The sequence below is a fragment of the Triticum dicoccoides genome, chromosome 3A (assembly GCF_002162155.2).
Source record: "Triticum dicoccoides isolate Atlit2015 ecotype Zavitan chromosome 3A, WEW_v2.0, whole genome shotgun sequence".
In the NCBI taxonomy this organism is placed as follows: domain Eukaryota; kingdom Viridiplantae; phylum Streptophyta; class Magnoliopsida; order Poales; family Poaceae; genus Triticum; species Triticum dicoccoides.
Genome location: NC_041384.1, coordinates 209,350,842 through 209,374,557, shown reverse-complemented (window position 1 = coordinate 209,374,557; position 23,716 = coordinate 209,350,842). Strand labels below are relative to the sequence as shown.

Below are 23,716 nucleotides of genomic sequence, written 5' to 3'. Positions count from 1 at the left end.
ACACCGTGCCGGCGCCGCCTCGTCCACCTCGACATCGGCGACCGCCGCCTCCCCGCCCGGATCCGGCCGCCCCGACGTCTCCGACGAGTTCTTCCTCAACGCTGGCAAGAAATCCGGCCATCCTCGTAAAACACGCCAGATCTGGATCTGAGATCCACCTCGGTTGACTTTTGCCCCGAAACCTTAACTTTTTGTCTATGTTCATCGCATCGTAACTCCTCATCCGTAACTCCATTTTGGGAATATAGCATATCAAAATGTTCGTCTCAGAGAGTACATCATTTCATCTCATTGCATCATTTTCGCTTGAGTTCATCTTGATGCCCGAAATGCTGTTGGAAGAATGCTATTTGAGATAATTGTCAGATCTGCTGCTCCAATTAGATATTTGTCATTTTTGTCATGATTATTGTGTGCATGATATGCCCCAGAGCTCTACATGAGTTTTGTTATATGTTTTGCCATCTATCCAGGGTTGAAACCCATGTATTTTTGTGATGTGTGTGGTGACTAGCACAAGCTTGCAAAGTGGAGTATTCGTTAATACTGATTTCAGGGACTTAGCATTTCCACCAAGTCCTTGAGCTGTTTATCTCAATATGCCATATGTTCATGTTGTTTCCTAGTGATCCGTGCCTCTTTTGAGGATGATCAGTAAGGATGTTTTGTTAATCTTGTAGTGCTCTATCCATCCATGTCCTTGTTTGCAATTATGGAGCACCCTAACTTGAGTCAATCGAGCTCTACTTTTGTCATTTCGTTAATCTGGACAGATTGACTACTTGTTAGCAATTTTGCCGAGGATGTTGTAGTTGATCCGTGCATGCTATGTTATTGTTCTTGCCATGTCTAGCTTGTATTTTGTGTATTCTTGATGGGTGTATGGTTAGATTGTCATGACTTGCTCTGTAGTGAGTGCATCGAGCTCGTAAACATGCCTACTTGATATCTGTTTCAGCATGTTCCAGTTTTCACCAAGTCTGAGAACTGATTATGTTTTTGCCATGTTCACATGCTTGCAAGTGTATTTTCTGATCCCTCTTGGCTCAAGGTCACTACGGGACTTTTGTTAAGCTCTTTGAGTAGATCCATGCCATGCTTTACTGTGCCATGTTCAGGTCCTGTAGCATATAGTTTTCATGCTCCAAAGTGTGCTATCTGACCTGAAATTCCAGACAAGTGTTAATTTCACTAAGTCTGAAATCTGTTCACCAAATGCATTTTTGCCATGCTTGTTTGAACCTGTTAATGGATGAATTAGCCGTAGCTCAGTGCTAGTATTTTGTTATGCATCATGAATGGATCCCTGCCATGTATTTTGATGCCAGGTTTGAGTGCTGTAGCATGTTCATCTTGTTGCATTTAGATGGCTACTTGCTGTAAATCGCAGAACGTGGTCATATTTGAATTGCTTGCCATTTCCAAACCGTAACTCCGATTCCGGCGTTCTTTATATCATTTTCAAGAGATTTCATCTCACCTTTCCAGTGGCACACTTGGATTTCCAAGTTGAGGCCAGGTTCATGCATTCCTTGTCAAATCTTGCATATGCATCCCATACTGCATCCCGCATAGCATACCATCTTTGCATCATATTGTTTGAGCCATGCACGTGGTTGATTGTGTCCTTGTTGCTTGTTTGTCTTGTTTGGGTAGAGCCGGGAGACGAGTTCGCTAACGAGGAGCCCGTTGAGTTTGCTTTCGAGGATCCAGTCAACTCTGACAACTTTGCAGGCAAGATGATCATACCATCGAAATCACTACTATCTTTGCTTTGCTAGATGCTCGCTCTTTTGCTATGCCTATGCTACGATGCCTACCACTTGCTTATCCTTCCTCCCAAATTGCCATGTCAAACCTCTAACCCACCATGTCCTAGCAAACCGTTGACTGGCTATATTACCGCTTTGCTTAGCCCCTCTTATAGCGTTGCTAGTTGCAGGTGAAGATTGGAGACCGTCCCTTGTTGGAGCATTATTTACTTTTTGGGATATCATTATATTGCCATGTTATCTTAATGCATCTATATATTTGGTAAAGGGTGGAAGGCTCGGTCTCTCGCCTAGTGTTTTGTTCCACTCTTGCCGCCCTAGTTTCCGTCATATCGGTGTTATGTTCCCGGATTTTGCGTTCCTTACGCGGTTGGGTGATAATGGGAACCCCTTGATAGTTCGCCTTGATTAAAGCTTTTCCAGCAATGCCCAATCTTGGTTTTACCATTTGCCACCTAGCCTCTTTTTCCCTTGGGTTTCCGGAGCCCGAGGGTCATCTTATGTTAAACCCCCCCGGGCCAGTGCTCCTCTGAGTGTTGGTCCAAACAGAGTCACTTGTAGCGCCACCTCGGGGCAACTCGAGGGTTGGTTTTAGTTGTATGTAGTGTTCATCTGAGTGTGCCCGGAGAACGAGATATGTGCAGCTCCTATCGGGATTTGTCGGCACATTCGGGCCGTGTTGCTGGATTTGTTTTAACCTGTCGAAGTGTCTTGTAGAACCGGGATACCGAGTCTGATCGGAATGTCTCGGGAGAAGGTCTATTCCTTCGTTGATAGTGAGAGCTTGTCATGGGCTAAGTTGGGACTCCCCTGCAGGGATTTGAACTTTTGAAAGCCGTGCCCGCGGTTATGGGCAGATGGGAATTTGTTAATGTCCGGTTGTAGATAACTTGAACCTTAACTTAATTAAAATGAATCAACTGTGTGAGTTGCCGTGATGGTCTCTTCTCGGCGGAGTCCGGGAAGTGAACACGGTGTTGGAGTAATGCTTGCCGCAGGAAGCCCTCTAGTTACTCGTTCGCGCTTTGCCTCCTCTTCTCGCTCTCTTTTGCGAACAGGTTAGCCACCATATATACTAGTCGCTTGCTGCAGCTCCACATATACTTACCTTGCCTTACCTATAAGCTTAAATAGTCTTGATCGCGAGGGTGCTAGATTGCTGAGTCCCTGTGGCTCACAGATTACTTCCAAACCAGATGCAGGGCCTGATGATTCCGTTCCAGATGACGCGCTTGAGCTCAAGTGGGAGTTCGACGAGGACTCACGCTGTTACTATGTGTCTTTCCCTAATGATCAGTAGTGGTGCCCAGTTGGGGTGATCGGGACCGTGTCGCATGTTGGGTTTATCTTTCATTTTGGCGCCGTAGTCGGGCCATGAGTGTTTGATTGTTGTAATGCTATTTATGTACTTTGATTGACGTGGCGAGTGTAAGCCAACTATGTATCTCCCCTTTTATTATCTATATTACATGGGATGTTGTGAAGATTGCCTAACTTGCGACATTGCTTTCAATGCGGTTATGCCTCTAAGTCGTGCCTCGACACGTGGGAGCTATAGCCGCATCGAGGGCGTTACACGCAGTGAAACTCCACGATGATTTTTTATGGGCCAGGAGACATCCTTTGGGGCAGAGAAGCACCTGGGGGTGCCCTGAGGGCTTGAGGAGTTCTCGGGACTCTTCTGGCCCCCTCTCCAAACTCCTTGGATGTCTTCTGGTCCAAGAAAAATCATCGCGAAAGTTTTATTTCGTTTGAACTCCGTTTGATATTCCTTTTCTGTAAAACTCAAAAACAAGGAAAAAAACTGGCACTGGGCTCTAGGTTAATAAGTTAATCCCCAAAATAATGCAAAATAGCATAGTAATGCATATAAAACATCCAAAATAGATAATATAATAGCATGGAACAATAAAAAATTATAGATACGCTGAAGACGTATCAACTGTATGCTATGTGTTCGAGAGAGAAGCCTCTAGTGAAAACTATGACCCACCGGGGTCTACTCTATCATATTATAAAAACAAATAATATCTTGCTGCAATTTATTTACTTTTATTTTATTTTGCAATATATCTATCTACCTATACAAGGTTTGATCCTTGCAAGTAACGAGTTCAAGGAGATTGACAACCCTCTTTCCCCCGTTAAGTGCAAGTGTTTGCTTTTGTGTGTCCAGTTGATGTTCACAAGGGTTTGTGTGATTCTCCTATTGGTTTGATAAACCTTGGTTCTCACCGAGGGAAATACTTATTTCTACTGTACTGCTCCACCCTTCCTCTTCGGGGAAAATCTCAACGCAACTCACAAGTAGTAGGCATCACGGGTGGTGCATGCCTCCTCCTGTTGATGGCAATGGTGGATCGACATGAACACAAGAGGGTCGTGGTGGAAATCGGGGCAGCTCACGGGGGACCCCTCCTTGGCGGTCCATGGGGAAATAAGGTGTGAAGGAGAGAGGGCGCCATGGCGAAGGTGAGATAGGCGTCATCCAGTTTTAAAGGAGAGGGGTCCATGAAGAAATGTCCTATTATGGCGGGAAACCGAGTGGGAAAGGGAGGGTTCGATAGTAAAAATGAAGGGTGCGTCGTGTGGTGGGGTTTTGTGTTGGGACCACATGTTGGAGATAACATGAAAGATAGTCCGGAGAACCACATTTCTTCCTCACATAGGGCTAGATTAGGGGAAGTCCGGACTGCCTGGGTAGTTGAATTTTGGGAAGCTCGTGGGGCGTCCGTTTGATGTGCGACCACGTCCAGACATATGAAGGAGAAATGAGATTCACCTTGAAGAAGACCTTAACCATTTGTATCATACATTTATATGCGTTGTAGCCCGTAGCAAGACTCGGACATATGTAGGAGAAATGAGATTCAACCTTGAAAATGATCTTAACAATTCATTTGATTCATTTATATGCATGCATTGTAGTCCATAGCAACGCACAAATGTTCTACTAGTGGGGAAAGGTGAGGCGAACCGGCCTGGGAGGGGGTGGTGGGAGGTGAGGCAAAAATAGACCGACGAAAATAAACCTGGATACCGGGCTACCAAGTCCCCTTTAGGAGTAGAGATATATGTTCGGCTAGGTACCGCTTATGGGGATTTTATACTCACACGAGATTTGTTAGAGATGCTATTAGGTCATCTCCAAAGAGGACCCTCAACCGCCCATAACCGCCTAGACTGCGCGGTCCTAACGTGTTTGGCCATCCAACACGGATCTGTATTGGTCCGCCGAGCGGTCTGGAACTACTTTTTTCCTGTAAACCCGAGACAAACTGGGAGGCTTTGCGGGAGTCCGGACATCAATCACATAGGACTCCGACACCCCCAGCCCACCCAAACCCCCACCAAAACCACTCCTGGACCCCCCGCATCCATCCTCCCATTTTCTCTCCTTTCATCTTTCTCTCTTGCCTTCGCCGTTGCTCTACCACCCCGGCCGCCACGCCACACCCCTGCCGGCACTCGACGAGTCTGTCACCTTCAACCGTACAACCAACTAGAAAGGATATTGAGAGGGCATTTGAAGTTCTGTTGGCATGTATTGCAGTTGTTCGTGGACCTTCTAAACAACGAGATTTGGAGACCTTGTGAGAGTTGATAACCTATTTGTGTGGTCACGCACAACATGATCATTGAGGATGAGGGTGAGGATGCTGTCACAACTCTTGCATTTGAGAATATGAGTGATCCTATCGAACTTCGAGATCAAAATCCTGCCACATTTATAGAGTTTGTTCAAATGCATCACAAATTCGGCATCGAGCAACTGAAGAAAGATTTAATTGAATATCCGTGGACGGTTAGAGGGTACAACAATGTTGGAGTGTAATATTTGATTTTTTTTAAATTAGAACTACAGGTGCATTTGAACATTTGAACCATGCTAGACTATATATGCGGCTATTTGAATGTGCAGACTTAAAAAAGATTGGGACCCGATGTATACATATAGCGTTGGATGGCTGGCTCATGCATTCGTGTCCGCGAACTGGCCCTGTGTCCATGTATGGATGCGGGAGGAAATTTGAAATCAACATTGGAGACACGGGAAAATATCAGGTGATACCGAGAGACCTTGGATCTGAGATCCAACGGCCACTGACCAAGCTTCTAGATTTGTGTGTAAATATGAGATTTTGAAGGTTTTTTTTTGTTGCGAACTTGCAGACCTTATGCAATCATTGGGCTCTCAGGAGTCCGTATCATGGATGGGAGCACACAGGGCGTACCACCTAGCACCTAATACTTTCCCTCCAACGCCCACTGACCAAAACTTCTAGACTTGCGTGTAAATATCAGATTTTGGAGGGGTTTTTGCAAACTTGCAGAAGCTCAACCATTGGATCTCAGATCAAGGGCTCTCGGGAGTCCGTATCATGGGAGCACGGGGAGGCCCGAGTTGCTTTCCGACCCTTCCCTACTCGCCCATTTCCCGACGCGCCCGAGTCACCCCGAGCGCAGCCGCAGCCGCAGCCTCGCGTCCGCCCCTTCCGCCACCCCGACGAGCTCCGTCGCCTCCTCTCCTCCTGGTCCAACCCCCCAGCGCCTTCTTCTCCAACGGGGCGAGCTCGACGACCAGAGCCACCACCCCCGTCGCTTCCGTCTAGGAACGGGACGAGCCGGCGCCGCTCTGCTGCCTCCTCTCCTGCTCCAGAGCTGCAGCGACCGAGGCGAGCCGACTACATCAGCTGCCTTCCGATTTAAGGCGGCGGCGACGACGTGTACGACGGGGGCGACTGGAGCGTGCACCGCGACCTGCAGGTAAGCTCGGACTCGCCTCCTCTGCTCCCCGCGTTTCGTTTCCTTAGATGCCGAACCAGGTTAATTGATTATCGGGATGCAGACCCTAGATTCCTCGTTGGAGGCTAAGAATCCTCCCTCTCCCTTCTCGTTCGCGGCTGGTGTCATGGAAGCTTTGATAATATCCGCGCGCGATGGACATATGGCACTGGAGTATTTGACAAAAAACTACCACATTAGGGGTTGCCGTCCCACAGAACTACCACATTCAAAAAAGTGACTGATAAGTACCAAAAATTTCTAATTTTGTGACTAAAAACTACCACTTTTGATAAATGACCGGTTTAGACGATTTAAACACGTTTATGACATGCAGGACCCACCCGTCAAGGGTGATGTGGCGGCACGGTCAACTCTGTTTAGTTTGGCCGTTAAGTTGACCGTTATGACAGGTGGGGCCCACAGCCGTTCTTCTTCCTCCTCTCTGTATCTTCCTTTGGCATTTTACCAAACACCTCCTGTGCATCATCCTATGCTGCTTTCAGTGGGCGCCCAGTCGCCCCCTCATGCTCCGGTGGCCTTTGCCGCCCTGCACTCCGGTGGCCTTCCATGCCAGAGGGTGCCGGAGGAGAAGCCCGCGCAGCCGCACGCGAAGCCGAGGTGCTGCGAGCTCTAGGCCCTGCTGCTGCCGCCCTCGCCGGCCTCCCTTCGAGCTGGAGCTCGTGGTCAGCGGCAAGGAGCAGTAGCAGCGGCTGCAAGCAACAGCACCACGGGCCTCGCTCGCCTCGACGTGCACGCCGAGCTCCTGCTCATCCCCTTGCCGCCGAGCCGCAGGCCGCACTCCGGCGCCGAGGCGGCAACAGGCTCGCATTCGCGGTTCGGTCCCTGCGTCGCGCCGAGAAGGACCTGGCCCACCTCTCCGCCTCTGTGCACGCCACGGTCAAGTTCCCCATGCCCTCCGCGTCCAACAGCGCGGCGGAGGTCGAGGTGTCCGGGGTGCTCGCCAAGGCCGTGGCCACTACCATGTTTCGGCCGTCGAAGCCGTGTCCTTCGCTGCCACCTCCAAAAAGACCACCGCAACATCCTCCAGCATAGGAGCAGTAGCAGCGGCCGCAAGCAGCAGCACCACAGCTCCGGCCTCCTCTCGCCTCCTGCGATGACCGCGGGTGAGCCAGAGCTCCGCAACACCCTTCTCCCCTTCCGCTGGAACGAGACATTGAGGCTCCCGCCCTCCACGAGGCTCGGCCACAGTGCGCGAGCACCAGCAGCGCGAGCACCACGACGAGCAGCTCCTGCAGCACGTACGAGCACCTTGGTGAAGCACCTCAAGCAGGTGAGGCGCGCACCTCGCTGTCGTCCTGGGCGCGCGAGGATGTGGCGTCCTCTGGACCATCTTCCTCGGTCAGGAGCGACGGGGGCGTCTTCACGGCGGGCGCGTCACCGGAGTTGACCCGCTTCCCTCCCATGCACAGGAGGTGTTTGGTAAAATGCCAAAGGAAGATACGGAGAGGAGGAAGAAGAATACCATGTGGGCCCCACTTGTCATAACGCTCAAGTTAACGGTCTAAATAAACAAGGTTGACCATGCCGCCACGTCACCCCTGACGGGTGGGTCCCGCATGTCATAAACGTGTTTAAATCGTCTAAACCGGTCATTTTTCAAATGTGGTAGTTTTTAGTCACAAAATTAGAATTTTTTGGTAGTTATCAGTCACTTTTTTGAATGTGGTAGTTCTGTGGGACGGTAACCCCTAATGTGGTAGTTTTTTGTCAAATACTCTATGGCACTGAAAGGTAGGCTCTAGTCTGATCTGACCCGACGCTTTCCTTTCCCGTGTTACCAACTGATTTTCCGTTTACGATGAAGATGTTATGGAACTTATTGAGAAGGAGGGGAATGATATGGTCGCCAGCTTTCGGGACAGCAAGAGTCGAACGTTGCTACACCTTGCAGCTCACAAAGGCAAAGCGGATATCTGCTCATATCTAATTAGTGAAGTTGGCATCGATGTGAATGCTGCCTATGGTAAAGGTACTACTTAAATTTTTTATGCATGTGTAGCATGATTTCCTTTTTAAATAATTTTTGTTAGGTATTTTCTTAGTATATTATTAAATAATATATGTTCGTGAATAAACTAGGTTTGTATAATAAACTTGTAAACCCTCAGGTATATCTGATTGAACCATTGCATGGATTAAACCCTTGTAGAAAGTAGCAACCGGAGAGTAAATTAAAGGGTGGTTTCCATATTCATATTCTATATTTAACTCCTTCCATTCATGCCTAAAAAATACCCTTTGGTTCAGTTACAGTACCACAATAGCATCAGAGTATAGAATTTTAAATCTGAAATCGGCCCATGCAGCACAGTTTGGTGGTGCAGTTCGTTTCGAGTATAATTGGAGATGGATAGAGTGTTATTGCAGTTTGATATGTGTCTAAACTGCAATTTGTACTGGTTTCACACCCATTGTACTTCTGGGTCATATATCACGATGTGCTTGATGTTCTTAGTAAAAACAGACAGTCATCTTCCTGAAATTGTAACAGCATGTAATGTTAATTGCTGCACAAATTTCATCAAGTAGGAAAAGATTGGAAGACGGATACAATATGACAAAAGAAAACTAGTAGATGGATGCTATATCATTAAAATACTTCGTATGTGTAGCTTTCTTAATGATAGCATGCTATTTGATTGTCCTGTACATCTATCGTGTGATGGAATATAGGCGTTAGTTGTACCTAGTGTTTATATGTTGTTTACGTTATCTCTGAATAAATTTCAGGTCAAACAGCATTGAAGATAGCTACAGATAAAAGTCATATGGAAACTGTTGAATGCCTGCTCAACAACGCGGCCGATCCATCTGTCCTGAATATTGGGCCAACTATACTGTGTATGGCTGCAAAGTTTGGTAAGTGATACCTTGTTTTTTGTTTTCATTAAAATGGGAGTAATATAATGTTGTGTATGTTTCTTAATACAGGAAGATTAGGAATAATGAAGCTTCTACTTGACAAGGGAGTTAATGTTGATGCCAAAGGCTTTGAGGGTACTGCACTTGCGTGTGCTGCTAGGTGCAGACAAATATGTGCAGTCAAGTTTCTCATAGAACACGGTGCTAAGGTGAATTTTCATTATAATTTCCTCATGAAGGTTTATAGAACATGTAGCTATGACATCGATGATTTTGCAGGTGCAGCCAGAACCAGAGTTCAATTCCGTTCATGAAGTCACACCTCTATCTTGTGCTGTCTCCTTCGGTTCATTCGAGTGTTTTGATCTTTTATAGAGGTACACAATTAATCAAGCCCCTTTTGGGTTCATTATTGCTCTGTTTCTGTTTTGTGTTCATTTCAGCATGTAACATATTTGTATTTACTCAGTGAAACTTCTACATTTGTATTTACTTCTTAAACTAACTACATTTTCTGCAATATAGGCAGGCGCAGATCCTAAATTTATCAAGAATCCTCTACACGCTGCTGCTGCTAGTGGGAGCATCAAGCTAGTCGATTGGTTTCTAAAATATGGAGCTGACCCAGATTATTGTGATGTAATCAACGAACTTCAATTTTTCTTGAATAAACCTTCATATTTTTTACGTTTCTTTACAAATTGGAAAGAACACTTGTTGTATCCACACTAATCTGAGCGATACCTGTATTTGCCGGTTTAGCGATGCTATTGCTTCTTTTTCATACTAAAAAAACGTATAATCATTGAACTTTGTTTTTTTGCATTGTAGCTGCAACTATGAACCTTTTGTGCATCTTGGTTATATTGTACACTCACATTTCGTTGAATTTTGCATGTTTCTTGTACTGCCAAGTAAAACTAAGTTTTGACTGTTTATTATCCTTTTCTTTCCTATAGCATGTCGATGGGTTGAAGCCAATACAAGTTGCCGCACAACGTAAACATGTTGATATTGTTGAGTTTCTTTTCCCATGGACCACAGAAATTTCAGATATTTTGAACTGGTCCGTGGCTGGTATTATTGAGACTTATGCTGAGAACAAGGTGCCAAGTGAACTTTATATTGATTATGCAGTATCATTATATGTTTATGAATTGAAATCTTTTATGCTATAATTCTCATGATAAGAATTCAATGCATTTTCAGCCGCTAGACGTTTCACATAAGGAAACCACTTTGAGAAGAATTTCATCGACTAAGGTGTGTTAAATTGATATGCATTTCAACATGTTAATGAATTTAATGTTGCAAGAATTCGCCATGTATATATCTGCATTCTTTATGATGTTCAGTAAATTGATCTGTAAAATTTTGTTTCAGATGAACGTGAGTATTCTGTCGGACGAAGAAATCAACCTTAAAATCAAGGCAATGGTACCAGAAACAGAGTATCAGTTCTTTTCCAAATGGTCAGCCGCAAAGAAGCGGCTGTTTTATGAGTCTACATTGTATGGACTGCCAGAACCGAATCGAATTTTCAATTATGATGTTGGAGAAATAAAGGTATAATCTTTGCCTTCTGAATGTGTAACTCTTAATTGCCTTGGTCCTTTACATCTTTGCTTCTCAATGTATTTAATTGCCTTAGCCCCTTACATCTTTGCAGAGCAGTGTCATTTTTGACATCACAAGTCCTAGTCCCACCAAGGTACAGGCGAGTTATTTGAGGGCAATAAGTGTTTATCGTTTTTGGCACTTTGCGGGGTCTGATACAGTTTATGAGCTTGGACCTGGTGGCAATAAAGTCACTGTTTCGAGAGCAGATGGGACATTTATATTTTGGTTCAGGAATAATAATAATGATGTTGGTGTAGTGATTGATGGTCAAAGTATTTGGATTTCGGGTTTCGTCCGAAGGAGTCGTAATGACGATGGAAGCTTTTCTTATAATCTTCCTATCCATTTCTCTGTTGGCATGATGAAGCAACCTTCAAACAATATATTGACAGCTGCTGGCAGATCAAAGACATTGACAGTCATGATGAAGCAAACTTTGAAAAATATATTATTGCCTCTGATTTGATGTTATCAAATTTAGGTGGTTCGTACGATGGTGGTGTTTCAGGGCTAAAGCTAAAAATACACGCGCTTCGTGCTGCTGTTAATGCTATTAGTACTCACGAAGAGAACATGTCTTTTAAGGACACCTGCCATGCCATGTTGCGTCTGATATGCTTATTTTGTATTCCACTGAGGCTGGAAAGAACGATTGGATATTTCAGTACACCATGAAGTCCCTGGAGAGGAAGCAGGTGGATGCACCTATTTCAATACCCTCTTGTTTGGATGGAACGGTGACAAACCACAGACAAGTTTCTCATAGTGCTCTCAATGCCCTCGACACAATAACTGAGAAAAGATCTATAGGAACTGCTGCTGCTTGTAATGCTGATGTGCCTATTCCAGCACCTTGTTTGGATGGCAGTGTCACAAATCAGAGACAGGTATCTCATATTGCTCTGGATGCCCTTGATAAAGTAATTGAAAAAACAGCAATGGATACTTTTGCTGCCTCTACTGTTGCTGCTGCTGCTGCTGCCGATGATGATGATAATTATGAGGAGGAGGAGAAGGGGCAGGAGGATAAAGAAGGTGGAATCAGTTCATATAATGGCGATGTTTTTACTGCTGCTGCTGCTGATACATGTGTCAATGATGATGCTACTGCATATGATGATGAGAAGGGGCAGGAGGAGGAGAAGGAGAAGGGGCTGGAGGAGGAAGAGGATGGAACAAATTCATGCAACATTGGTCTTGCTGATGTTGAGGAGGAGGATGAGGAGGAGGAGAAGGGGCTGGAGCAGGAAGAGGGTAAAATCAATTCATGCAACACAGTGACGGGTCCTGCTAATGATGACATTGAGGAGGATGACAAGGTTAAGATTCGGGAAGAGGAGAAGAGACGGGAGGAGGAGGAGAAGGCATACGAGCTTGTGACTGGTGTGCCTTTCCGAAGATTATCCCAGTGCCTTGATGCCTATGTTATACTGCGAAGAAGAAAAGTTATCAAAACCAGGTTCTTTCTCCCGAACAAGAAATCTGAGTTCTTGGAGCAAGAAACTGCTGCAATAATGAAGCATAGTGATGAAAATGATGAGCACTTTAAAGAAAGATTACTCGAAGCAAATCTCAGAAGAGGAACGCTTTTCACTGTAGAAGAGCATGGAGGCATCGGGAAGTACAGAGGCAGAGTGTGGCCCATGCCACCAAGGCCATACTCCAAAAAGAAGGGCACGAAACTTCGGTAAGCGCATTTTGATAGGTTTGTACATTTTCTGATGTCCTTTTCACTTAATGATTACGATGTTTACCTTTTCAGGTGGTATTATTTAGAGCCTGAGTAGGATAGATAAGTATAATCTTTGAAGGTACCCACTTTTTGCTTACCTCCTATCGTTGACAGTTTTGCATCATGTGGTAACAATTCCAGCTTGTAAAATTAGTAACTGTTATGGGGATATTGTACTCTTTATACTGAATAGTGGTAGTGATCACCTGCTTTATCATGATCCATGACAAGGTAGCAGCGTAGTCACCACTTGAAGTTACTTATAATAATGAATAATCTGGACCTCTATTTTCGGTAGCCGCAAAATGTGAGGATATATAAGATGATTGCGTAGCCTTAGGTTTTTAGTTATTTAGTTTTCAGCATTCTGAGATTATTTTTGCTTGTGCATATTTATCCCCATGGTGTTTAACTAGTTGTGCAACTAGTCTAGTATTGTAGCTTGGGATTAACTCGACTCCACTAGCTGGTTGACTAGTCTAGTCTTTTGAGTCGAGCGATTCAAAATGGGCCCACCGTTTTCTTAAAAATGTAATCAGGAGGAGGTCTAAGGCTGGCCCCTGAACCCTATTCTCTCCCCTGCACTCGCGCACGGTCATGCCTCCTCCTGGGTGTTTCTAACCTGAGCCTTGCAAGGCGGCCACTGGCATTACTGGTGGTTGCAACACCAGCTGTTGCTGCAACTTTCCACTAATCTTATCATCTGCTCTCCTTCCTCTTTTATCTCCTTCAAATCCTCTCCCTGCTGCTGTTGATTTGATTCGTATTGAACTCCCTTCCATCAATATCATGCGAGCAAGGCGTGGGAAAGACAGACAGACTCACAGACAGAGGGACAGAGAGGAGAGGGGGAGGGAGGGAGGGAGAGAGCAGCATAGAGCAACAGCAGATCGGAGAGGTGAGGAACAGGCAGCACCAAAGGGAGGTAGCGCTGTGGCTCCGGGGTGCTAGTGGCTCTCGCAAAGGGAGGTGGCACGTGGTGGAGATGGAGATGGATAACTGGGTGGCGCACCACCACGCCAGAGGTTGGGGGAGAAGGAGATGTAGCCAGGTCCGATTTGCAATGGAGGTGCGGCTAGGGATTTTGATCCCCTTCCTGATCTGCCACTATTGCTCTTTGGCCCTTCTCCTTTTCTTCTTTCTTCGCAAGAAGGTCCAGTTATTTCTTTAGCTTGCCCCTGGTTACTTCTTTTCTTCTCAAAGTCCTTGACGCATTTCTTTCATGCCCTTGTCTCTTCTCGTTAACCACATAGTCGGAATCTTCACGATTTCTTCACAATGTCCATTTTCTTCTTTTGCTTTCCCTGGTTACTTCTTTTCTTCTCACTCAAGTCCTTGACGTATTTCTTCCATGCCCTTATCTCTTCCCGTTAGCCACATAGTCAGAATCTTGACGATTATAGTGCCTTTGCGCACGTTTCTGCAAAAGCAACAAACGACTAGCAAACGACGAAAGTGCTAGTCTGAGCGCGAGCACACCTGCTCGCTTTATCATCCCCGCTCTCTCTCTCCTAGATTCGCACTCCCTCGTGTATTTTAGGACGTACAGGCAAGGCAGTCGTATATGGATTATATATATTCCCGAGTCATGGCCCACCTCTGCAGCGCAATCACTACGTCTCCGTCCGTCAAGTGCATCCCGGCCCAGATAAAAATCCCACGTCCTGTACGGGGACGCCGTATGCCCACCAAGCACATACGTGCCGGCATTTACTTCCATCGAATTGCCCTCAAAAATAAAAAAATTCCATCGAACAACCGTCCCACTTGTTTCGCTTTTTTCTCCTCCGCCCTTCTCCATTTCCATTCTGTCTCACTCTCTGCTCCTCTCCCAAACTCATCCCAAGCTTATCCTTCGCCAAAAACACTGCCAGGTTATGACAAGTTCAGTTAGATGTTCAGTTTTTGCATTTACATCTTTCTATCATTTCTGCATTTTCTCTTGTCATTCTATGCTTTAGATCTGCTCACTTGTTAATCTTTTTCAGTTGTCCAACTCTAGTTATTTCAACCCCATGACGCTCCACTGCTCCAGTAGAATCATTAGTAGGCTTATTCATTTTATGCGTGTTGTTTAGTCATGTATATATATCGGAAGCCTGGTGGGAGCTGACAAATGTTTTGCTTCCTTCAAGCATTCTGTTTCAGCAAGTTCTAGCACCACCAAAATATGTTTTTAGAGCTCCAACAAACCTATAATAATTCTAGTAGCATTAACACCTGATCGGACTGTAGTGCACATTTTTTATGAACGAAGATTCCAAGAACCCCTCAGCAGTGATTGTCATCATGTACTATGAATCCATCTTGTATGAGCTACTTTCTGGACTTAATGTAATTATTTTTACTTGCAGGTGACATGGCGATGTTGCACATGGGCTCGCCTGCTAAAGCTATGGGTGCCAATCGAACACTGGCGAGTGTACGCGGGCATTGAATGTGATCGGAGGTCCAAGACATGTGTACCTACCGTGGAACAGTCGTATATGGTGAACTCGCCGGTTAATATGACGATCCCGTCACGGCAGGATGTTACCTGTTCCAGTTGTACATAACGGGGTGCATTTTGCATGGCCCATGCGTGATGTAGGAGTATATGGATACAATGCCTAACCTGTTTGCTGTGGTAAGATTGCATGCGTATTCTTTTTTTTTATCCAAAGATTGCATGCGTATTCTTAGCGCATGCAAGCATCAAATTGGGTCAAGTGGGGCTCCACCACGTAGGCTAAGGGTATATGATTAGCCGGGGCTCATACGTACTTTCCTGAATACCTACAAGTCGGCCGGCAAATACGCGTACGTATACCTGAATATCTGATCGATAGTTGCCGTGCTGTAAACCGATCGAAGAGATAAACATCGATACTGTTTTGCCATCTGTATCTCTTCCAACAAAATCGGAGGGGCCAAATGGTTGTGCGCGTCACCTGCGCCTTGCTCCTTTGCCTATAAATGTAGGGGACACACAAATCAGAGAGCGCCGGCGGAGCTTCAGCAAGGCTGAAAGGGCTATGGCTGGCCCGTTCTAGGCTGGAGCAAAATAAAGTTTTATATGAAGTTCAGCTCAAATAAATCATTGATTTCTAATTCGATAGCATTGTTTGTACTACCCGGCCCGCACTCGAGCCAAGTTGAAGTTGAGACGCGCCCATGGCGACAGCATCAACGAGATGGACGGAGGAGGCCGAGGAGAGGGCGCGACGCACTTGCCCGGTAACATGCACGCGGCCTGGTGCTGCCCGGCCGCGGCAGTGCGTGCGCCGAGGAGGACGCATGGTAGCGAGCAGAACGCACCAGCGGCTGCGTCTACGATCCGGTGGATCGCACGTTAAGGACCACGCCCACTCGAAGGTGGCGTGCACCAGTGCAGATCCTGCGCGGGACGACTGACAATCGTGCTACCGATGGCACGACGTGGAGCTTCGTCCGGGTCAACATAATTTTTATACATTCATCTATCTCTTGTATACCCAGGTCAGGATATTACACGAGTGTCCGGGAGCAGCACCTTCAAGACACGGAGGGAGACGCGCCCATGCGGCTACGTTGAGGAGATCGTATGACGGTGACAACTCACGCAAGAGAAGCCGGCAACACACAGTGTAAAATGTAGGTTTTGAGAGAACTGGCTCAACCCTCTATGGGGTGGCCTGTCACATATATATAATAATGACATACAAGTCTAATACCAATATGGTATGGATTACACAGTAGGGCTACAATACGAAGTCTAACACCCTCCCTCAATCTTAACTCACTCAATTATCTAGGAGGTTGAGATTGCGCCTACAGACCTCAAACATGCGAGAAGGTAGAGGCTTGGTGAAGATATCTGCAAGTTGATCTTTTGAAGAGATAAACCTGACTTGTAGTAGCTTCTGTGCAACAAGTTCCCTCACAAAATGATAGTCAATCTCAATGTGTTTAGTCCGTGCATGGAACACTGGGTTTGATGGCAGAAACGTAGCACTGATGATGTCACACCAAAGGACCGAAGGATGTGGCTGAGAAACTCCTAGCTCTCGATGTAGGGACTCAATCCATATAAGTTCGGCAGTCGCATTGGCAACCGACTTGTACTCAGCTTCTGTGCTGCTGCGGGAAACAGTGGCTTGCTTGCGTGCACTCTAGGCAATCAGATTAGGACCCAAGAACACAGCATGTCCCCCTGTAGATCGCCTGTCATCTGGACACCCAGCCCAATCAACATCAGAGAATGCAGAAAGAACTCCGGAGGAACAAGGGCGTAGGTGAAGACCAAAGGAGACAGTGAGACACACATAACGCAGTATGCGCTTCACAACAGACCAGTGTACATCAGTAGATGCATGAAGATACTGGCACACCCTGTTAACCACAAAGGAGAGATCAGGACGCGTGATCGTCAGATACTGCAAGCCACCAAGAATACTCCTGTACTCAGTAGCATCCTCAGGAGATAGAAGAGCACCATCAGCAGCTGAAAGTTTGTCAGTGGAGGACATGTGCGTAGGTGATGTCTTGCACTTGAGCATAACAGCACGGCGCAAGAGATCAAGAGAGTACTTCTTCTGGGTGAGAGCCAAACTGCCACGAGACTGATGAGCGACTTCAATACCCAGGAAGAAATGAAGCTGTCCCAAATCCTTAACTGCAAAATCACGACCAAGTGCAGTCACAAGAGCATCAGCAGCCGTCGGAGAGGAGCTCACCAGGACAATATGATCCACGTACACGAGGAGGTACATGGTCACACTCGGTCGCTGAAACAGGAACAGTGAAGTATCAGCCGTCGAAGGAATGAATCCATGAGTGCGTAGAGCTGAAGCCAGGCGAGCATGCCAGGCATGAGGAGCCCGCTTCAGTCCATATATAGCCTTCGTCAGACGACAGAGATGATAAGGCTGAGTGTGATCAACAAATCCAGGTGGCTGCCTCATGTAAACCTCTTCTTCAAGCAATCTGTGAAGAAAAGCGTTCTGCACGTCAAGCTGACGGAGAGACCATTCGCGAGAAACTGCCAGAGACAGAAGAAGTCGAATAGTGGTAGGCTTGACAACTGGGCTGAATGTATCCTCATAGTCCAGTCCCTGACGCTGTTTAAAGCCCTTAGCCACGAGGCGCACTTTGTAGCGCTCAATGGAACCATCTGCATGTTTCTTCACCTTGAACACCCACTTCGAATCAATGATGTTGACGCGAGACGGAGGGGGAACAAGTGTCCAGGTCTTATTCTTCATAAGAGCGTGATATTCTTGTTCCATAGCAGCCCTCCAGTGTGGAATACTCATAGCGGCTTGATAACTACATGGTTGGGTGGTTGGATCGTCCACAACATGAGCCAGGCAAGCAGCAAGATATGTGACCGTGCCATCGGTGCGCTCCTTGGGATGAACAATGCCACTATGGCTGCGAGTGTGTGGACGCCGCGGAGCAGCGAATACCGGGGCCGGCGGGACATCCGGAGCAGGCGAGGCCGATCCAGGGGACTCCGACAAAGAAGGACCGGGTGACGGTTGAAAGTGCGTTAAGTCGACTAGAGGGGGGGTGAATAGGCGATTTTTATGAATTCTTCACTGAGGAATTTTAGGGTGAGGAAATTCCTAAGCAAAGAACTACTTGCAGCGGAATAAGTACTCAGATGTAAACATAACAGAACATAAGCATGATCATCATGATGAAATGAAGACAAGCACGGAGTACAGAAAGCATAAACACAGGATAACACAGGATGAAGACAAACAGACTGAAGAAATTGGACTGAGGAAATTGAGAAAGTCTTCAGTCAAAGTCTTCAAACAGATATGAACAGGCACACAACACAGTAATGAGGAAATGAAAGTGTTGAGGAAATAGAACCAGTAAGCTCGGTGAAGACAATGATTTGGTAGACCACTTCCGACTGTTGTGTAAGTTGTACGTCTGGTTGGAGCGGCTAGGTATTTAAACCTGAGGACACACAGTTCCGGACACACAGTCCTCAGCGTATTCTCCTTGAGCTAAGGTCACACAGACCTCGCCCAATCACTCGTGGTAAGTCTTCAGGTGACTTCCAAACCTTCACAAACTCGGTCACTCAGCGATCCACAATTTCTTCTTGGATGCTCTAGACCATGACGCCTAACCGTCTGGAAGAAGCACAATCTTCAAAGGTAACAAGCGTCGGATCTACGCAAGATCAATCTCTTCAGTGATGCTCAATCACTATGGGTTTGTAGGTGTTTGGGTTTGGGTTTCCTCACTTGATGATTTTCACTCAAAGTCCTCGGAGGATGGGATGCTCTCAAATGACAAGTGTCAGTTTCTCTCGGAGCAGCCAACCAGCTAGTGGTTGCAGGGGGTGGCTATTTATAGCCTAGGGAGCAACCCAACATGATAAGACATAAATGCCCTTCAATGATATGACCATTAGGTGGGTAGATATTTAGGGGCAGCTGGCGCATAGCACAACAACGGTCAGAAATTTGAGTATCAAATTCCTCAGGGCTATCATGTTCCTCACTGTGTAGGCAATCCGCACTGACGAATTCCTAACTCCTCAGTCAGACAAATTCCTTAGAGACCAGAAGAACTTCGTCTCTGTCACTGAAGAATATGACTGAACTGTATGAGATTTCCAATGGCTTCACTCGAAGGGATTGGTAGGTGTAGGATTTAGAGTTGAGCATCACTTGGAAAAATTTTCTTAGTATTTCCTTGACCCCCTTTAACAGTACAGTGTTTCCTATGACTCAAAAAAGAGAAAATGAAATTACGAAAACAAAAGTCTTCATGCTCCATGTTCCTCGAATGAATACCAAGTCTTTAGGGTCACACCAATTTCTTCACTTTCAAAGTCTTCAGAAAGTCTTCAGAAATCCAAAGTCTTCAGTCGAAGACATTCATTTTTAGGGTCGACTTTCTCTGTAAATCTCAAACTCTTCATAGACTTATAGACCTGTGTACACTCAAAGACACATTAGTCCCTTAATCTATAAGTCTTCAATACACAAAAATCACTAAGGGCCACTAGATGCACTTACAATCTCCCCCTTTTTGGTGATTGATTACAATATAGGTTAAGTTTTCAACGGGGATAAACATATGAAGTGTAAATACTGATATTGAGGAATTTGATTGCAAGATATAGAAGAACTCCCCCTGAAGATGTGCATAGTGAGGAATTTGCTTTTGAAGCAATGCACACTTGAAGAGTAGAATCATGGAGATCTCCCCCTATATCTTGTAATTCGTGCACGCATTTGACATAGAATATGAATAATTTGAAATGTATGAGAAATATGGTGACTGATGTAATTCAACATGCATGCATTAACATTAATGAGGAATAAGCATGCAGAAAATCTCAGCAAAAGTATCAGGCCACCATAGAGATTAAGTTTACAACTCGATCGAATAAAGTTTTAGAAGAACGAGAGTTGCAACTTAGAAAAAAACGCCCATATAAGTAGACCTGCTTGAAGACTAACTCAAATCCCCCCTTTGTCATCGAATGACCAAAAGGATCGAAAAATTAGGACTAACGCCCCTGAAGAATATCAAGACGATGGAGGAGCGCCAGCGTTGTTGGGGTCGTTTGTCGTAGTAGGGCCTGCCGCAGTGTCGTCCAAGTCTTCATACTCGTCGGTGTCGCGTGATGAAGAACATGAGCTGGCCACCAAGGAAGGAACCTTGACCTTCTTGTATTTCTTCGGTGGAGGTGCAGACCAGTCAAAGTCCTCCTTGAGACCCATTTGCTTCAGATCTTCTTCACCATACAGATGAGATAAGACAACCCAGGTGCGACCGAAGACTTCATGGAGGTAGTAATGGTTTTTCTTCACTGCATTATGTGTAGCAGTCATGTTGTGAAGAATAGAACCAAACTGACGCTTAACCCATTTATGGTTTTGATCCACCTTCTGGTGAAGACTAAGAAGTAGCTCATGGTCAGTCATCACCCTGGGAGCTGTGGCTTGAGGATTTGGCTTGGATGCATTGGTAGCAGAGTCATGTGTGGCAGAGTCATCATTGGTGGAATAAGATGCAGCTTTTCGAAACTGACCATCCAATGGACGAATGCCTTCATCAATAATAGCTGGTGCCTTGCCCTTTTCATCAACTGAGGAATATGTTCGCTTGAGGACTTCAATTGGGGGCAAGTAGCTGAAGTGATTCTGAAAATCAGCCTTGTAGTTGGGTGAAGACCTTGTTCTGAGGAATCTCATAATCCAAGGAGCATAAGGCTTCAACTCAAACGGAGAGAGTGCAACATTGGCCAGAGTCCTCATGAAGAAATCATGATAATTGATAGGAATTCCATGCATGATGTTGAAGAGCAGATTCTTCATGATGCCAACGACTTCTTCATCAGACGAGTCGTGGCATTTGATAGGACTCATTGTCTTTGTCAGAATGCGATAGACTGTTCTGGGCACATATAGCAATTCCTTCACGAGGAATTTGGTCCTTGGGGCTTGACCGGGCTTCAGAGGCTTCATTAGCACTTGCATATAGTGGGCAGTGAGTTCAGGCTCATGGTATAGGCAACGAGCACCTTCAAGGGGAGGACTAATTGGCAGGACATGAAGTAATTCAAAGGCCGGTGCTTTGTAATGAGTGTTTTCGGTCATCCAGTCCAAAACCCAGGTGTTGATGTCATCTACATCTCCTGTGACGTGCAACGTTGCGTAGAACTGAAGAATAAGCTCTTCATTCCAATCAACAATGTCATAGCAAAAGTTGAGGAGGCGTGCATCATGAAGCACGCTGAGGACAGGAGAGAAGAATGGCAGTGATTCCATGTCCACATGAGGAATATGCTCGTGGTCGAAGATTTTATCCTTGTTGAAGAGCAGTGAAGAATAGAAACTAGCCTGGCTCGTATTCTAGAAACGCTTCCTTCTAAGATGAGTAGAGTCATAAGGATTATAATCAGTGAAGAACACGTGCTCGCCAAAGAAATCATTAGCCTTGAATTTCTGCTTCTTGAAGAAGGGATCCTTTGGCTTGGGGTGAGGGGTATCAGTCAATTGCATCACCACCTCAGGAATCGCAATCTCAGAATCCACAGGCTGAGGAATTTCAGGCTCTTCTTCAGTGGCAGCCTGGGTCTTCAATTCTTCATTACCATTTTCTTCAGCACTAGTGGTTGGAATCTCTTCATGTACAGACGGAGTGGCATGAGGTTCTTCAGATCCCATTTGAACTTCAGTGTTGACGGGGGACTGAGGAATTTGGTGCAGAGGTGTGAACAGAGGAGAATTGGGGTGCCGACTTTCCCAAAAGTCATCATTTAACACTGGTGTAGTACATCCAATGTCCACATCTTCTTCTTCTTCCTTTTCTTCAACGTCGGCCTCTTCAGCAGTGAACTGAGGCATGGGCGATGAGACTAGTGGGGTTGAAGGGATTGCATCCGCTTCAATTTCTTCATCCAACTACTCTGACGAAGCAGCAGAAGGAATGTCATCATCTGATCCACTTGGGATCTCATATTCTTCATCAAAAGGAACAAGGTCCTTTGATGGCATGGTTGAGACAGGAACAATATCAATTGGATTGTCATATGAAGTAGTCAATGGCTTCATCTTCTGCGGAGCTGAAGAGTCTGATGAAGTTGACGCCTTCCTTTTCTTCACAGTTGCACGCTCCGTAGCCTTGGTCTTCTTCACATCTGATGTAGATGGAAGGATTGGAGTTGGGGTAGGTGCAGGAGAAGCAGAGGAAATTGGTTGAATTACTTCAGGCGCAACTGATGCAGTTGCCCTGATTTCTTCATTTTCTTCATGCACATCCATTGTAGCTTCAGCTGTCCTGACATTTTCTTCAAGCGCAACACTAGTGGTTGCCCTGGCAATTTCTTCAGCGGCTGGAATGGAGTCATCGACCCTGGTACTAGTAGTTTCATCAGCAGCCTGATTTTCATCAGCGGTGCGTTCCTCAGTAGGCCGAGCAGATGCCTCAGCCTGAGGATTTTCTTGTTGCGTTGGGGCTGCAACATGTGAAGTGAATTTTTCAGTAATCTTCACAAATCTGACTTTGGCTCCAAGCCAGTTAGCATAATAGCGATCAAATTCATCACTCAGTTGCTTGATCTCAGCTTGCAATGCAACAAGTTCTTCAGGGGAAAGCTTCAGAACATTTTGCTTCAGAAAGCGCTGTTTCTTGTACTGCGCTTTCTTCACTCTCCTTCCTTGTTCAAATTTCCATTTTTCTTCTTCAATGACGGCAGTGAAAACATGACTTTGACCAGGAGTGAGGTTCATCTCCGGCAAAGGTGTGTTGGGATCCTTGTGCCATAGGTCGATGAAGTCTAGGATCAACTTCGGATCCAGAATCAATGGCACATTGCTGCCTTTGGCTCTAGCGGCCTTGGCCTACCCGTCTCTGATGATTTCGGCAAGTTCCTCATCATCAGCTTCGTCATTTTTGGACGGTACTTGGAAGGCGACCTGCTTCTTGTGAGGACTTGGTCGAGAGCCTCGACCAGCAGTGGCCTTTTTCTTCAGCAGAGAGGGGCCAGTTGATGAATTTGGTGCAGCTGAAGAACTAGCAGAAGCTCCTGAGGCAATAGAGGTGCCTGTTGTCCTTTGGCACGTGGCGAGATGCACATGTGCTGAGGATTTTGTCGGAGGAGCTGAGGACTTGGAAGGAGCTGGAGCAGCTTGAGGAGTTGGCCGTGAGGGCTTTGAAGAATCTAGCCGTGAGGGCATTGCTGAGCAACTTGGCTGTGAGGGCATTTGGGGTGAAGCACTTGGCTTATGAGCAGGCTTCTTTGCCATGGCCTTCTATGGCTTGTTTGCAGAAGCGTCAGCAGAGGTAGCAGCAGCAGCAGAGTCTTTATTAAATTTCCTCACTGCTTCTTTTGCATGTTTGGCCAGTTTGGCTTGGCGCTTGGCCCATTCATCAGGATAATCCTCACCGTGCTTGAGGCTGGTGGGATTTGCCACTTGGCCAG

The 23,716-nt window shown here is 46.0% G+C and overlaps 1 protein-coding gene and 1 pseudogene across 1 annotated transcript; both read left to right on the top strand.

The window, feature by feature from the left end:
• The first annotated feature begins 7,100 nt into the window (after window positions 1-7,100).
• On the top strand, window positions 7,101-7,643 carry LOC119267882. Its single transcript, XM_037549320.1, has one exon. It carries the CDS (start codon window positions 7,128-7,130, stop codon window positions 7,611-7,613), a length of 486 nt encoding a protein of 161 aa, XP_037405217.1. The 5' UTR covers window positions 7,101-7,127; the 3' UTR covers window positions 7,614-7,643.
• A 546-nt stretch (window positions 7,644-8,189) lies between these two features.
• Window positions 8,190-15,489, top strand: LOC119267883 (annotated as a pseudogene).
• The last annotated feature ends 8,227 nt before the right edge of the window (window positions 15,490-23,716 follow it).